We start from the raw sequence: 18,069 nt of genomic DNA, 5'->3' as shown, positions 1-18,069 counted from the left end.
TTTGTTTGAAAAAGTAAATCACAAAAATATATATCAAAATAAAGTAATATCTAATGGAGTGCAAAATATTTCCAAACAATGCAAAGTTTCCAATATATATGAAAACGGGTTTTTGTGTGTAAATTTAAATTTTAATCCATGCACAGTCACTTCAGTATATTATTTTTTTATTATTATATGATGTGGAGCAGCCTTATCACGATAAATGTAATATGGTAGCTCCCATTGACCTGCAGTGCAGCTATTTGAACGCTTGAGAGCAGTAAAAACTCGTGCTTTTTAAAAACTCTTCATTTTTAGACAAGGGACATTAGTTTGTAAAGCACATTTCATACACAAGGTAATTCATTGTGGTTTACATGATTAAAAAGTGCAACAGAAATATTTGACAGTTTAAATATCAATAAGAACATTAAAAACAGCAGTACAGACATTTAAAAATCAGCAGTAAAAACATTAAAATCAAATATAATGTGATTTAAAATCTCCCTCTCAGTCATACAACCCTACAGGTCTCTCAGATCTATGGGCACAGGTCAGATAGTAGAGCCCAGAGTTCACAGCAAACTATCATCTCACTAATGTATTCTGGACCATACACCATTTGGGGGCCTGCATTGACTGTTATTGTGACTAGGAAAGTGCTGGATGTTACTGTAAGGCATATTTTGATAGGACTATGTTTAAAGTAATAAATACATAAGATGCATTTACATTTATTAGTATGGAGGTCTGCTGGAGTGACCCTATCCCAGTCCCAGACTCAGAGAAGGGACTGGTTCACCTAGACAGAGCATCATGTCCATCACATGCATAATGCAGAAATTCATAAACTTCTACAGAATGTGTGATACTTCAAATGACTAAATCAGTGGTTCCCAGATATTTTTAAAAGTAGATATTTTTTTAAACTAGATTTAAATTTGAGGATTTGAAAGTATAGAATACCGTTGTTTGCGATTGTGTGTGGTGTTTTCATTTTAAAACAGAGTAATTAAAAAATTACAAAAATGTAATTTTAATCAGTACATTTTCTTTTAAATGCTTACTAGACATTTCAGGTGACCCCATTTTAAATCCAGGCGACCACACATGGGGTCACGACCCCAATGTTAAAAAACACTGGACTAAATGTTCTGAATGTGTGCGGTATGTCCTCTAGACACCTGTAGGTCTGTCTGTGTGTGTGTGTGTGTGTGTGTGTGTGTGTGTGTGTGTGTGTGTGTGTGTGTGTGTTTTCAGATCATTTATTTTAAAACTAATAAGTAGGTATGGACCCTATTTGTCAATCAGATTGAATTACTTTCAAATAAAGACATCACCGTTATCCATTTACACAAACTGGGCTTCTTTTAGTTATATTTGTTTACTTTAAACAGATCAAAGCGTTGCATGATATTGAATTTAAAATAAAATCAAATATTTTTTTAAATAAAGAGTCCCCATGTAAGCTAACAGAATGCTAGTGTATGAAATGTGGTTGCTGAGTGAGTCAGCATTGTGTGAATAGTGTGAAACAAACCTTAATGCATTGGCAACATTTACGAGAGCACAAAAAGGAAACCCATCAGAACAATTCAGGACCAGCTGTGATGGAAAGCACTGGGTTCTTCTCCATTATTCCTTTGGATCCCAGCCTTGCTCTCACATCATTCCCACGTCTCCACCTGCTGAGGTCAATACAGTCACCGCTGGCAGGCTATTGGTTTAACCTGTCACATTGTATTAATCCACCAGGAACAAGGCAGGAAGTTATCGTGGGCCATTTGGGATGCGACACAGTCTTTCTCTCCTTTTTATTTCTCCTTTTGTCTTGACCTCTGGCTTTCCCACGATTGTTCAGCAGCAGGAAGCCCGGCCTGTCTGAATAAGAGAGGACCTGAACATCTGTAGGAAAACACACAAAAGCAATACAGGCTGACTATGCAAGTGCAAAACAAGACGAGTGTCATGTTATTTGGTCAGAAGAGATTCTGCATATATAGGAACGATTAAAATACCCTAAAAGCATCCAAATAGGCAACTACTACAGTACTATATAAGTCATTCCTTCATTAACATTGTTTGTAAATCACAGGCTATCTTCACTGTTGTATTATTTTACTTGGGAATGATAAAGTGCCATTACACCAGAAATGTACATAGAGATGATATACATTTTGCCATTTCCAGTGAGTAAAGGCCTGCTTTTCCATCATCATTGTCTTCAGAAATGCAACTAATAAAACTAAGTATCCAACTTATTCTTAGTGTGCATTCATATATATTTTATATCTGGGAATATATATTCGCTTAAATTAGTTTTTTTGATAACCTTCAACATATTAGGAAGGATTTTGTGGAAAAATAAGGCCGCATTATTGTTTTTTCCATTTATGCCGTTGAATGTCAGTAGATGGAAAAACTGTTAGATGGACACATACAGTTTCTGAAATAAGATATCAAATTACTCATTACATTAAAAAATAAACGAATAAATGTTTCCAAGTACGCCCTGCAACATGTTTAAGTCACGTACCCCTGGTTGAGAACCGCTGCCCTAAGGGAGTCCCACAAGGTTCTATCTGGGGAACTTATCTTTTTCTCATAAATATATTACATTTTTGTTTTACTAAAATTAGAAAAATGTGAAAAAGCATTGAATATTGGCCTGCGTTCAGAACCTGACATATTATAATGTGAATATTCCATTGACCACAAATTAAAATGGCCACACTCCGACTGTAACTCATTTACATTCTGTCTTTTACCTAAAACCTAAAAGATTTATTCTAACGGTCAAAATCAGAATAAATATCACAGACTGATATTGATCAATGGAAAAACTTTTAGATACCATTACTTAAATAATTATATTTTACTCCCTGAATGGTAGTTCATACACAAGCATTAGGAGCTTTAGAGAAATATGTAGCAGTTTTTTAGCCTATTATTACAATAAAGCAAATCTTTCAAAAGTATGAGGATAATAATCTTGGCAAAGCAATTAGCCCTTGGACCTATTGGAATTAGACCTACAACCTACAATTGTCCCTCCAAAAGGCATTTCCAGTATCTGTGCTTAGAAATATAAAGGATATCATGTTACTGAGCAGATTTATGCTGCTTAGAGTTAATCAGAAACTGCAGCTAACATGGGATTAATTAAAACTTTTAATTTACCTTTAATTTTGAAAATCACTGATGGACAGACAGACATTTAAATATGTGTATTTGGCATTGATCCTGAATGTATTTCTATTCTGGTTTGGAAAATATCTCATATTTATTACCTGGGTTTTGACGTGTCCGGTCCCAGGTCTTTGAAATCATGCAGAGTGCATGGTTTACTTTGTGACAGCTTTTTGTGTCGGAGAGCGCTGCTGAACTGTTTGATTGTTTCACTGCTTGTTTTTCCTAAAATGAGCTGCAGGAAGTGCTTCCTGTTTTGAATACACTATGAATAGACGTAAATGGTGTGTGCGTGTGTGAAGGAGTAGATGCATCTGTGCCATAAATTCATCTGGTGTGTATGTGTGTGTTTGTCTCCTGTGCATGCAGATGATACAGTGTTGTGTATTTTCATTGTGGTGCAGTTACTGTATTTTTCCTCTCTGCCTGACTCGCAGCCCTCCTCCTCATCCTTCTCACCCTCCTCACCCTCTCATCTTCACTCCAGGAAACAGGACACGGTTGAACTTCCAGCTTCTGTTTCTCTCACTTACAAGTGGAAGTAAGTGTATGTGGGAAGCACTTCTGTTGCTTTAAAGTGATGGAAAAATGAACCTCCTGACCCCCCCCCCATTTGCTCTTGTTTCCCACATCGAAGCGGCAAACTGTTTGTGCAATCAACATAAATCTGACGCAAATAACATAAAGCGAGTCAAATACACCTGCAGCTGTCACACGTCACATTAAAGGCCTGCTTTCATTTATGTAAGAATATCAGTCTTTATTCTCAAAGTTGTTATATTTGATTTGAACCCAGGTTCAAAGATTTCTTTTGTTGTTTTTGTTTTCGATTCTATCCTTTGTTGATCACGTATTAAACCAGTTGTAAACTATATAATAATAATAAAAAAAATGTCAAGCCTTAAATTATCATTCATTTCAACAAAAAGAAATCTCCTGAGCAACGTAAACTCAGGCTGTATTTTTAAGTGTTTAAGGTTTCTTTATAGATACTGGAATGTGGGTAACACTTTACTTTTATGCTGTCATTATTATGACATGACCCCTGTCATTAGCATGAATAAGGTGTCATGAAGGATGTCATTAAGTGTCATTTGTTACCCTAACCCCACTAGATCCCTTCCCCTAACCCAAAAAATGCCAACATAGCTCCAAAGGTGTCATAATTTAGCAAACGACACTTAATGACAGCCTTCATGACACCTTTATTCATGCTAATGACAGATACTGACAGTGTAATGTAATGTAAAACTTCAAATAAAGTGTTACCTAAATGTGCAAATGTAAAACCCACATGAAGAATAAAACTTGTGAAAATAATGATTTTACATGTTTATTTACAAAAACTTGAAAACATACAAAACATTTTCATTATTTACAATAGGAAGTCCAGAATGAGGGTATAATGTCAAGTCCTGAGCCAGCAGACTGCTTCCTAACCTCTCCTTAGTGAACTTCCACACACATACAGTACAGTAGACTATATACAGTACATACACAGCAGCGGTACTAGCAAACACTAACTGGAGTGTAAACTAGAGGACTCAGACTCAGTGGTGGTGGAAGCCCCTGGACGTCTTCGAGGTAACATCTTCAAACTGGAGGCTCTGTTCAGAGTGAGGGCCCTCCGCGCTGAACTCTTAAAGCCGGCCCCGAGGAAGGCATACAGAAGAGGGTTCAAGCAGCAATGAGCAAACGCCATTGGTTCAGCCACAGCCAACCACATCCCCAAAGCTGCCTCCAACCTGCAGCTCCGTGGCAGGACGTCCAGACGCAGCAAGGCGTCCACAGAGATGCCTGCTCCATATGGTAGCCAGCACACGAAGAAGCACAACACCAGAGTGATTGTGGTCTTGACCGCTCGCTTCTTCTGCCTCTGGCCACCAAGAGGGCCTCGGGTCAGCCTGGTCACTATCACGCAGTAACATATCAGCAGAACCAGGCCTGGTATTACCAGACCCACAAAGATCAGCTGGAGGTGAAAGATTGCGACCCAGATAGGAGCATTGTGTTCTGGGTAGAACCTCTGGCACAGAGTCGCACCTTCTCCTCCTTCCTGAGTCCGAGCAAATATCAAATCTGGAACCGCCAGTAGAACGGCTGGCAACCAGGCACCTGTAGGAACAAGAGGAAATGAAGATGTAAGGAACTAGGAGAAGAAGAAGGGTGACACTAAAACTCGGAAACGTCCGGAAACATTTCAAAAACAAACCAGAGACAGAGTAAATTCTGCCCCGTGCTGCATGCACAGGCTGTAATATCACCCAGCTTATCATCGTACTAGTTGTTAGAGCTACTATCTTTACCAGGGAGCAAATATTTATTTCTGGTTATTGTTTTCCAGTGTATTAATGAGTTTTATTTACCGCAGAGTAGTTCCTACTGCTCGGAAACACATGGAAACCAGTTGTATTTTTGTTATTTATTTATTAATTATTATTATTTAAAAGGTTACCTCATTCAGATGTAGCCTATGTATATGTTCATAACAGGAGCTAAGCACAATAAATAAATATTATAAAAACAATAAAATTATATTTATAAACTTGTAAACATGCAGTAGGAACTACTCGCCGGTAAATAAAGCCGTTACTGTATATTCTCTTTAAAGAGTAACTAAACCCCTGCTTTCTCCTGACCTGCCACTAGGAGGAGAATTCAAAAATGTGTCTTGATTATGGGCGGGGCTCCTGGAGCAGTTAAGACACGCCCAGCACATACTATAAAATCACAGATGAACAATCTATGCTATGTTAACTAGCTACTCATTACTCACTATACCTCTCTCAATCAAACATACTCACCTCAAATTGTAGAGCCCACAGGTGCTAGTTTTGATAAAAGGGGCGGGGCTAACAGTGCTTGTTTGTGACGCAAGATGGTACCAAAATGTCACATGATCTTGTTCTCAGCCAATAGCAAACATCTATTGTAATAGCCAGGTTTAAACCCATAGATGGCAGTGACTCTGACATTTTACAACAAAATAATCCAAATTGAAATAGTTTGACTTAAATGTTGAGACCTGGACCAGGATCAATCACCAGCATTAGTTCATACCCAAATACATTTGTATTTAGCAGAAAAAAAAGTGGTTTTGTGGTTTAGTTACTCTTTAAGCAGTTCTAACACAAACAAGTTTGGTGGAAGTTGTTGACATAATAACATTGACATTAATATTTGTTGAGTGCATTCAGTCTGACACTCACCTACATACACCAGTCTGTGTGCTAGCAGCTGCCTCAGTCCGCCTGTGTTGGTGTCCGTGGCACGGACTACTGCCAGGTACCGATCCAGGCTGATGAAGGCTAAGATTAGCACGCTGCCATACAAGTTGATCGTGTAGATCACGTGCACGCCCGTGCAGGCAACTGCTCCAAAACGCCAGTCGGCCAGAGCCGCGTCCACCGCCCAGAACGGCAGGGCCAGGACGAAGAGGAGGTCAGCAGCAGAGAGATGGAGACGATAGCGATCAGTGAGGCTGCACTTGGACCTGGAAGAGATGTCATGCTCGATAAATGTTCTGACCAAAAACTTTGTGTTGTTATTGTTTGAACTCCTCAGCAGATGTCACAAACATCGATGGCCGGCTCTATCTTTACGCAGACACATTCACTGGCTTGGTTTGATCTACAAGGCAATTCTTTGCTGCCTCCCTACCTTTGTAGTTATGCGACCCAAAAACCCAGATGTAACTACAGTCTGCGCTCGAAAGATTTGTTTTTACTCAGGTTTCCAAATGTATGTTATGAACATGGTAAACAAAAGCTTTCATGTGTTCTGCTCCATGTGCATAGAATGCTTTACAGAAAAACTTTAAACTCACAGAGTTGGTCTCAAAGGTAAAGTTTTAGGCCCTTTTACAGCACCCTTATCACAAAAACTTCACCATGTTCTTGTTAAGTTGAGGTTTTGTTTGTTCAAACAAGGTTTATCAGGATTTTTTTGTTTGTTTGTCTCCTGACATGTTTCGACTGTCAACTGCAAGTGTTGAGGACTTCCGCTGACTGCCTTTGATGTTTCCTTTGAAGTTTCATTTTGTCTACTTTTTTAACAGTATGTTAAGTTGAAGTTTCGTTTATTCAGAAAATAATTTTCAGTAAGATACTGTTAAAAAAAGAAGACAAAATGAATCTTGCTGGAACTATTACATGGAAGTCAAGTGAAAATTCAAAGGAACCATCAAAGGGTATCAGCAGAACTCCCCTGAGGAAGACTGGCAGTTGACAGTCGAAACATGTCAGGAAAAAAACATAAAAACTTAATGATAAACCTTGTCTGAATAAAACAAAAGCTCAACTTAAAACACTGTTAAAAAAGAAGACAAAATAAATCTCACTGGAACTATCACCATGTTCCTGTTTTAGCTAATTTATTTCTAACTATCAATTATAGTTTTATCTTTCATAAGCTCTTACTCTGTGACTGTACTTTTTATTGTTTTTCATGAACTTGTCTTCTGTGCTATTTGTTTGTTTTTAGAACATTTTAGTATTATTCTGAAACTGTAACTTGTTTAATGTACTGCTGCTAGGATACACCTATAAAAGAGATAAAATAATCACAATGTGGTTCTCTGATAAACTAAAGGTTAATGAAAAATGTGATCAGGTTTCTGATCCAAACCATTATTCTCTCACCTGCGCTGACAGCCGAGCACGATGACGACCAAGCCATTCCCAGTGATGCCCAGTGTGAATATGAGGGCATAGACCACAGGTAGAAAAACCTGCTGAAGCTCATCTGTCCTCACATGCTCCAAGTCACAAGGTTCCTCCAGATCCATCCCGAAATACCCCGAGCCAGAGCCAGATCCAGAACCGGTATCATTGTAGTCATAGTCGAAGAGGATATGCTGGGAACAGATGATATTAAAATGAAATGAAATGCCTTCTTTTCTTATGTCAGTCGGTCTTCATTCATCCAAGTGTCCTTACCTCATAGTACGACATGTCGGAGACACTTCCTCTTTCTCTCAGCAGAGTGAAGCTGAGGCTTTGGTCCACCAGGGGTTATATTAACAAGTCCCACCCTCCGTCCACCACCCCCCCCCAACAGTCCATCACATCTGTGTTCCTGTTGAAACGTTTTTCCTGTTATTGAGGTGTCAGGTGCTGATAGTAGATCTACCACAGGATCCAACGGCGTTTGAATTGTTGGAGCTCAGAGACTTCTGGGTCCTGATAATCAGGTCCCATTGGGAGAACGTAGATGTGAATCAGACAATGAACTAATTCATGTGAGTGCGTGTGTCTCCGAGCTGCACGCTCAGTTAGAGCAGGACAAGAGGCAGAGAGTGAGAAGACTTGTTGGACTGTTTGGTACGATGCATGTAGACACGGTTAAAAGACACGCATGGAAGGAAGCGCAAAGACAGACACACACAGGATGATGATGTTTATCAGCTCTGCTACGCTCGCTTCAAGTAAACACTTCACTGTAAGACTTGTTCACATTTGTTGATAAAACACAAGTTTGTGCAAGTGTGTGTGTGCGACATTAGTCAGAGCCTCACCTCTATGAACTTAGAGTAACTCATGCTGAATGACTCAATAAGCGTTTACCCAGGGTCATATTATCATTTCCTGTGAAAAAAAGGCCGGATTGGGCACCCCCGGCCTTGAGTTTGACACATATGGTGTAGATAATGTGAATGTTGTATTTCAAAGCTCCATAAAACTCACATTTTTTTTTTTTAAAACTGTACCTGTATGTCATCCAAAAGCTGTTCAAATAAATGATCTTATAGGGATTTACTCACAAACAAATGTCGAAGATTGGAATTGCAGCTTGAAAATTAAACGCATAAACAATCGGTTTGTTGTCAAAAGGTCATGCGACTTGAACTTCCGAAAAGTTGTGCGCATTGCATTGTGGGATTTGGAGTCGGGTAGAAGATCGCAAAAACGGTGCCGAAGCGGAAAAGTTTCTTTAAGGAGTGTTTTTACTTCATTCTTACCGTGACATCGTGTATTTCATCACCAGACAGTGATTCACTTTGACGCCATTTTTCTTCTGCTTGCAGTGACTTTACTCCTGTTTGGGTATTTCCATTGAAAGCCAAAATATCAACATCCATAATTGTTCTGTCAACAACTTTCAATCTGTGATAAATGCAGAAATGTCACTTTGGTCGTGTTTTTGGGGTCACACTGGCATCAGTAGTGGATGAGAGTATTAAAAAATGTGATAGTTGTGGCTTTAAGTCACTTGAAAGAGGGACGCAGAAAAGCTGGAAAAGTCTCTTGCCCTTGGTAAAAGGTAGTTGAAGACCCCGGTTTTGCATAAAAACATCCTTAAAGAAATTGGAAAATTAGGACGATGTAATTCATTTAAAGTGTGCTTTAAAAATGGAAGGAAACTAACACAGCGTTATGCAAAAAATACCAAACATAGCGAGTATAAAGGTATGAACAAATGTAGTTCTCTGAAGAGGATATGGAAGCTTCGTCTGTAAATCTTCTCATCCCACAAACTGATCCTTAAAGTAAACATTTCTCCAAAACAAACACAAAAAAGTAACTCAAACTTTCAGGATTGAACCCACAACTCCTTATCTCTGTCTCCCTTTCCCCACCCTTCCTCAGCATTCACTAGTATCAGCTGTGGAATCTCAGAGAAACAACCAGGCAGAGTAAAAGCTCCTCAGATTTAGGAAAACAATGACTGATGTTAGATCAAAAAAAAAAAGAAAAGAAAAGAGTTAATGCTCATTTACATTCAAATGTATGTTAGAATAAATTGTGCCCTTGTGCAGTTTTCTTGTATCCGATAATGTTTACCAAAGCAGATAGAGTAAAATAATGTGCTTAGCCTAGCCTACTGGCTAATATAACTATGCTGAAAATGAACCTCTGATTTTGTCTGAACTTGAAGGCTTTGCACATTCTCAGGAAACACAGTGAACTAATGACCTGAAAGTGTTTCATTCCACAGGAAAACCAAACTTTGATTAAAGCATCAAATCACACATTTTTATCTTTGAAATGTGCAAGATTAGCATTATCTCTGCTAAAGTTAAACAGTGACTCCTAACAAAGTTATTAACAAAACTAGAATAATTAGGACCAGATTTAAATGAAGTTTTAAATGAAATTGTAGCTTGGATACTACAAAGAGTAAAATGTGTGTTTTCTGAACCATTTATCTCACCGACACGTCTCCGTTTCTCGTCTCCTCAATAATCACACTCCACACCATAACACTTTTTGGCAATTCATCTTGCATAATGATGGAAAACCATCTTACAGTATTTCCTTTTAAATGGTGATACAGTGGTAAAGGAAAGCCATTACAGAGCTGAGCTTGTGATATTTAATGTTATGCTAATGAGGAAAAATGCCAATTTTTGATTAGTATTTAGAGCAGAAAACTCACTTTAGTTCAGGGACACATTGACCCAGTTTGATCTCAACTGGGCTGCACCAAAAAAATTACATATTTTATGGGAGAAAAAGAACATTTTCCACATTGTCATAGTTTGGACTTCCACATAAAAAAGAAAATGATATAGGCCTACGTCATTTACAAAATCCTCTATGTCAAGTAATATGTTACAGGTAACTGACTTTAAATTACAACCTTATTAAGCATGTTCAGAATGACTTCAGGAAGTTGAACAACTACTAAAGTCATCCAATTTTATTTATTAGCATTAGCGTGGCGGCCTCGCTGGTCAAACAAAAAACCTAAAGGCCTGAACTTCTATGAATCTGGCTACATCTTGGGGCCAGATACCACAGCACCAAATTACAACCTATTTTCCCAAAACATGCAAAATAAATTGTGGGAACTCCATGGAATGAGTTGACATTAGACAAAAATATCATGTGATATGAAGATAAACTGCATGAACCCGCTTGTTCAGAGAATTTAAATGAATTTTTAAGGGACGGTTCATGTGTTGGCTTTATTTTGACTCTGAACACAATCTTTTAAGAGCCAGGTTTGGCCCCTGGGCCTTGAGTTTGAAAAATAAAAATGTTCAAACAATATGTGTGTACATATACAGTGTATATATATATATACACACATACATATATATAAATCATTATTTACAAAAAAAGGAGAGATAAATCTGAGGTGATTTTAGACATTTTGACTACTTTGAGGGGCAATAATCTTAGTTTTCTTGGCGTTGTGTGCAGTGGAACATGCTTTTCTGATGATTTTCTCCATGCAGCCTCGTTCTACATGTTGAACTTAAATACTGGTATTGATGTCGTCTGCAAGAAATGTTCAACCAGACGTCTCAAATAAACACATTTATTTACAGCTGTCATGTTGAGTAAGAAACAATTGTTTTTTATCAAACTAATTGTGAGGCCAACAGAGATCATGAGTCAGATTTAACAGAAAGGAACAATAGAACATCTGACGTAAATAAGCTACATTTCAGCTTAAATGTATTGTGAACTAAAATAATGTTTCACAGCCACTACTTTTACTGCATCTCTCTGACTATTGTGCTGCCTCGTAACATCATGAGCTGCTCTCTGAAGCCACTTTTCTTCTTGGGTTTCTGCTGGACGCTGGTGGTGGTGGTTCCCATCACCTCGACCAGGTCTTCATTTTTACCATCAATACTGACATGTTGGAGGTGAGCGTTGCCCTGGAGACGCTGCTGCTTGACGGCCTGGTAACTGTAAGAATCCAGTCTAGTTCTCTTCCTCTTATTCCGATTCATCCTTTTGCCTGGAGGCATTTTGACCCGTCTAAGGTTCCTGACAACAACAAAAATAATGTTGTAATAAATATAAACTTTAGACAACTGAAATAAAAATTAAATAATAATTACAGAAATGTGCCAATTTCTGTTAGAAAGACTAGGGCCATTTTTGGGAGAACAAAAGCAGCACAAAACAAGGAAAAGTTTAGTCCAATATTTTGTCCTTTGTACAGCATAGCCATGCATGCTGATGAATAGTTGACTTAACTGGTGTACTGTAGTTTTGTATGAAATAAAGATTGACAGTGACTCGAGATATTTAAATTAGGAAGACTCGCATTAAAATGCCTAAAAATAACTTGTATTCATTTCAGAAAACTCAACTTTTATGTTTTTTTAGTATACATTTACTGTTTTGTCATTTTCTGACCCGCTTGCTCCATTTCAGAGTCGCGGAGGAAATGTAAATAATCGATCTTTTGTAAAATTTGGAATCGGTAAATTTCAAGACCAAAATCGTAAAAAAACGATTATCATTTGTTTTCACCATTCCAAAACACTAAATGGGGATGGCTAATCAACCCTAAAGTATCACTGGACAATCAACAAGTTTGGGCATCAGATTTTCCGTGATCTCGGAAAACAGGCGGAAATTACAAAATTCACCTTCTGAAAAGGAAATCACAATATATATTTTTATTACTACTGTATTTGTATTATTATTGAACAAAATCAAGCAGAAATTGCAACATGACATGGAATATACCCTTGCATACATGTTTTGGGACAATATCACACATTTATTTTTAGTGAATAGGTGGGGAAAAAGATAGAAAAGGCCATTCTGGCACAAAATATAACACATTATTACAGAGTTTACCTACTGAATTGGAATTAGGAGAATGACATGAACTAAACCCTCACAGATATGTTTTGGGACAAAAATATGACGGATTTTAACTGTATTTTTTGCAATAAAACAGGTGGTCTAAAGTCTAGCAAGTGCAGTAAATTATTGGACAGATGTCATATTCTGTGCAAAATCTCACAGGATTAAGGCGGGTGTGCTTTCAGCCCACTAAAGCAGCATATAAATATGAAAAAAATAGTTAACACAATTAACCTTATTAAGCATGTTTGGAATGACTTCAGGAAGTTTAACAACTACTAAAGTCATCCAATTTTATTTATTAGCATCAGCGTGACGGCCTCGCTGGTCAAACAAAAAACCTAAAGGCCTGAACTTCTATGAATCTGGCTACATCTTGGGGCCAGATACCACAGCACCTCTTCAGAAATCTGGCATCGTCCATATAAGCTGTGGCTGTATAAAACCTGTAGGTAAACATCAGTGAGTTGTTTTGAACTCACCCACTGTAGCCACCGTCTCCAGACTGTAGACCGTACTGGTGGTAGCTGGTTCCCCAGCAGAGCAGCTGCTCTCTTTTCGTCCTTCACTCCACTCGGCGCGTTATTCCCCGCCCCCTTGCCCCCTGTCCCAGGTCCAATAAGAGTGCCATACATGCGCTCCGTCACATAAGCACCGCGTGCGACGAGTTTCAAAATCCTGGAGGTGCGTGACCAGGTGACACAACAACACGTGCCTCACAACATCCCGCACCCGTGAAGCATACCATGCTTTACTCCACTTGGTGCGCTCTGTTGCTACGCGTGCCCGGACGCCTCAGTGCGTAACTCCCTGCTTCCTCCTTTTGGATTTTCAAAATAAGGTCACCCCACGCACTCGCACAGATGCGACCAGATGAAATTTTCACTCACACACTCTGAAAAAATACTACATATGAGACCAATTTGGTCACAGTTTCGAGCCCTGATGGGAGTTGACAAGAACAGAAATTATACTAAAAATGTTAGCACTGCTGCCTTTCAGATTGAAGACTACAGTTCTTAAATGTTTTTTCATTAAAACCACAAAATGGATCATAGGAGAAAAGTTGATTTTGTTCACATGCTGTTGATTGTGTGTTGAAAAAAAAAAAATGGATAAACGATAAATTCCGATTTTGTTATTGAGGATTATCAATCGATTATTTACATTTTTCAAATTGCAATATCAACCAGGCGAGTCTTCCTAATTTAAATATCTCAATTACTCTATAAAACACTGAATGCATTGTGAGGAATTCACAAGATTTATTTTATTAATTGGAATTGAATTAGGATTTGAGATAATTTCCCTGTAATGATCTAGTGACCCATCCAGGCTGTGCACTGCTTTGCATCCAACAGGCTGAGGTAGATGTAATCATATCATCATAATGTGAGTCTGATCAGGATAAAGACGTGTAGCGTATACCTTTGTAGAAAAGGGTGTGCTCTCAAACAGCCCGCTGAATATTCTTCCTCTATAGAAACCAGTTTATGGAACCGCAGTCGGGCCAGAAGCCTTCAGAACAAACCAAGAGAACCGGAGAAAATAAAGAGTTTAGACTCTAGAGCATGTGAATGAAGACAACATGATCCTTCACTACACACACAATCCTCTTACCCTTTACAACTAGTCAGCCTTCTGGGTTTCCACTTTTTAATCAGGACCCACTGGTCACAGGTGAGGGACTTTGGGTCTGAAGGAAAAGCAGAAATACAAATAATACACACACATTACTACCAAGATTAAGATCAATAAATTAGAAGGAATATAAAGCCCAACATAATACACAAAATAACTCCCCAAACACACAGTTTGACAGCAAAATGCACAAAGTACACAAAAAAATTCCCAAAATGACAACAAAGACAGACACAACAGTGCAAGTTTTTAAGAAAAGACTTAAAACTAACCTTTTCACACAAGTTTATTTTAACAGCAAAATGCTTGTTTTTAGTCCAGTCTATTAATATATGTTGTATAGCATTGTTTTAATCTTGTAGCACTTTGAGATTTGGTATCAAATGTACAGTGCATTACAAACAAAATATATTACTATTATTACAACAACCACTTCAACAAACAAAAAATACAAAAACCACAACACATTACAAAATATCTCAAATGACAGGAAAATACACAAACAACAAAAAATACAGAAAAAAACCACAAAAATGCACAAATCGATAAAAAAAAAATGCAGAAAATGACAGAAAAATACACAAAATCACAACAAGAACACAAAAAAAAACATACATAATGACTAAAAATGGACAAAACCACAAAAAAGACAAAACCTTTCCCCCCTGTATTAACGCTCAGATCAATCATTATTCTAAATGCTGACATCATATGTTGATAATGTGGCCCTCGGATCAGATACAATCACATTTTTGTGGCCCCCGCTGTGATAGTTGCCCATCCCTGCAGTAGACCATTTAGACCCACAAATGAAGATCCAGAAGACCATAGAATAAATGTCACGTGATGACACCCTCTGCTGGATGAGATTATTACTTGTCTGACGACACCTCATAAAAGATAAAAGACTTCCATCTTTATCTAGATTCCAGATGTAGAAGATAACAATCCTCACCATTGTCGAGGAGTTTGTCTTTGATGGGAGCTTTTGTCTTCTTTGCCTTCTGATACAGTTTGTGACAATTCATGCAGAGGAACTGGGAGAGCCTCTGTTTCTGTGGTGACAGACAGGAGGGACCAGAATGGATGCTACTACAACCAGACGCACCATCGTCCTCGTTAGACTTGTCCAGTTTGTCACTGGTCACCTCCACAGATTCTCCCCCAGCCTTTTTTACATCCCAGTGGAAAGTATGAGAGCTGTTGATTAAATCCACAGGATCCGTATGGAACGAGTCGTCATCCTGATCATGTTTCCGGCCTCTCAATCTGGGTTTTTCACTCCGCTGTTTCTTTTTAGTGCTGACCCCTGCACTTTCTCCTCTGTCCTCTTTGACCTCATTCTTAAAACTATGAGAGCTGCCGATGTCACGCACCCCGTCATTGTCGTGTTTGGGGTTCCCCTTCCGTTTACGACCTCTCGTTCTGCATTGAACCGTGTTTTCATCTTTGGGGCTAATCTGAGATCTCAGCTTTGGAACCTTCTGCTGTCTGGAGGAACGTTGAGGATACATGGATGTTTTCCACTTTAAACTGTACTCATATGAGCTGTGACAGAGGGCATGAGAGGGTTAAATGTCTCCAGTTAGGAAAATGTATATAAAAATCAATATCTTGACTCATAGTCTCACCTGTAATATTCAACTTTTACTGAACATGAATAAAACGAACCAACGTCATCCATATCCTCCAGGCTGTCAGGAAAAATCCTGTAAATAGACACACAAATATGTTTATTTAGCTCTAAACAGTTGTTTTTGTTATAATTAATTTCCTAATAGAAGTATTACACCCTAATATGTGTCCTAAATAATTACCCCTATACTTTACTGCCCCTTAGTGGTCATTTAAAGCTCCTACCCCTGATAATTTTAATTTTATTATTTTAATGAGGACATTATCTTTGGTCTTATAATGAATAATTCACACCATGACTTCCTTATTAACAATATTACTAGACTTGGACTTTTTTTTTTCATACACAAAGCAAAATGCTGAAAAATCAAAAATCATCTTAATGCCTTTGACAACTCATTTTTACAACATTTTAAATCAAATCAAACATTTTTTAAAAATTATAAAATTGTAAAAATTGTATTCTACCGTACCACTGAATTATCCCCTTATGCATGCATTATTTATTTTATTTCATAGTTTTCTTCATTTGTGGGTTGTTGTTTGGACTTTAATATGCTATCCTATCTAATGACTGTTATATGACATTTAAGTGCACCCTTGTTTAAAAAACAAAAAAAAAAAACAAAAACAAAAAACTAACAAAACAAAACTGATTTGTTTATGGTCAGATTTAACACTTTACAATGGAAGGATGAAAGCTAAACATGTCACACGTCGTGCGAAATAAATGTTAGCATAAATACTAATGTCACTATAGCATAAATGCAATATATTTAATTATATTTCACGTGTTCACAGACAAAATTGGTCCCATTAGACAGTGACGTAACTATTACATCATCATTCCTCAATGTAAACGTTTGTCTTCTTTTTTTTTTTTTTTTTTTCAGAAAATCCACCTGTCACATTCACGCTCCAGGATCAAGTTATATATTCTTAATCTTATAACTAGATTAAATTATGTTAATATTTCAATATTTATCCACACATTAAGTGTTACATACATTGGTAGCTGTAAAACCTCTTAAAAACATTGAAAAATAAGGTGGTTTAGTGCTGACCCATGTCCTAAACATACAGTATAAGGAGTAAACATCAAATATAATCATCAAATTCAAAGTTACGTACATTGTTTTGACGCCTATTTCTTTCCCAAATATATTATTGTGTTTTTTGAATACGTTTATAAAAACTAATAACGCTAATATATTTGTAGAAAGGCACTTTGTGAACTTCGGTCCATTCACTTGCATTAGTTTACAGAGCAACAACGGACCAACCCGCTCAATGAGGAGTCTACGTATAAATGTCTATGTACACTTTTTATGCACCAGTCTCCGTTACCCCATTTCCCACAATGCAATGCGCGAACAACAACAACCCACCACGCTAGCGTTAAAGCTAAATAACATAACAGTGAAACTGCTCCGCACAGGCAGAGGTTTATCATGAGCTCGTCCCCGTGGGCCTAACTGTCACTTACTTCCACCCTGACCCTCCACTCTTTACAGAGGATGACATGGCGGACACTGTGTCTCTGTTCGGTCTTCAAACACACACATTTCCTGCTGGGCTTACTTGATTTGGCTCGTGCGCTGTTGAGCTCGGGTCCATTTCGTCGTCGAAATTTGGGCAACGGGGCGTGGCGATCGTAGGACGACGCTCGATAAGCGACTCGTAATGTCTGTTTTCTGAAGGGGTAACAAGCGGGAAGTTAGCGCCACCGTCTGGAAGTGTTGATCATGTTTGTCTGTGTAGTGCAGGGGTCCCTCATAAACCATGTGAGGGGTCCTCAGGAGCTCTAGTCACCAATGAGCGCCATCTTTAATCTGATTTAGTTTCCAGGATTCAAAATCAATAAGATAAATACAGACGACAGATGTAGTTAGTGCGTAGTAAATGTTATATATATGTTATCATATAAATAAAATATAATTATTATTTTTTAAATGAAAGGTGGATTACACACATTTTACATGTTTTACGATTAGTTAAGTTTGTAGCTAGTAAAAGATCATTTTCTATGAAATGTATAAAATTAAACAATTGAATAAATTTGGAG

The 18,069-nt window shown here is 37.9% G+C and overlaps 2 protein-coding genes across 3 annotated transcripts; both read right to left on the bottom strand.

The window, feature by feature from the left end:
* Positions 1 to 4,565: 4,565 nt before the first annotated feature.
* On the bottom strand, positions 4,566 to 8,170 carry LOC114479209 (C-X-C chemokine receptor type 4-like). Its single transcript, XM_028472765.1, has 4 exons — positions 8,109 to 8,170; positions 7,812 to 8,026; positions 6,381 to 6,664; positions 4,566 to 5,286 (listed from the first exon to the last, which is right to left on the bottom strand). The coding sequence occupies exons 1-4, from the start codon at positions 8,121 to 8,123 to the stop codon at positions 4,691 to 4,693; spliced, it is 1,110 nt and encodes a 369-aa protein (XP_028328566.1). The 5' UTR covers positions 8,124 to 8,170; the 3' UTR covers positions 4,566 to 4,690.
* A 3,250-nt stretch (positions 8,171 to 11,420) lies between these two features.
* On the bottom strand, positions 11,421 to 17,803 carry LOC114479441 (uncharacterized). Of its 2 annotated transcripts, none has more exons than XM_028473112.1 (6): positions 17,586 to 17,803; positions 16,001 to 16,078; positions 15,325 to 15,917; positions 14,349 to 14,424; positions 14,157 to 14,246; positions 11,421 to 11,894 (listed from the first exon to the last, which is right to left on the bottom strand). In XM_028473112.1, exons 1-6 carry the CDS (start codon positions 17,786 to 17,788, stop codon positions 11,615 to 11,617), a joined length of 1,320 nt encoding a protein of 439 aa, XP_028328913.1. In that variant the 5' UTR covers positions 17,789 to 17,803; the 3' UTR covers positions 11,421 to 11,614. The 2 variants fall into 2 exon arrangements, with proteins under 2 accessions (XP_028328913.1, XP_028328914.1); XM_028473113.1 differs by having other exon boundaries at positions 17,491 to 17,656.
* Positions 17,804 to 18,069: the final 266 nt, after the last annotated feature.

This window comes from Gouania willdenowi, chromosome 17, assembly GCF_900634775.1.
Source record: "Gouania willdenowi chromosome 17, fGouWil2.1, whole genome shotgun sequence".
Classification (NCBI taxonomy): Eukaryota; Metazoa; Chordata; class Actinopteri; order Blenniiformes; family Gobiesocidae; genus Gouania; species Gouania willdenowi.
Note: the sequence above shows the minus strand (reverse complement) of the source record. Positions and strands in the feature narration are given on the sequence as shown.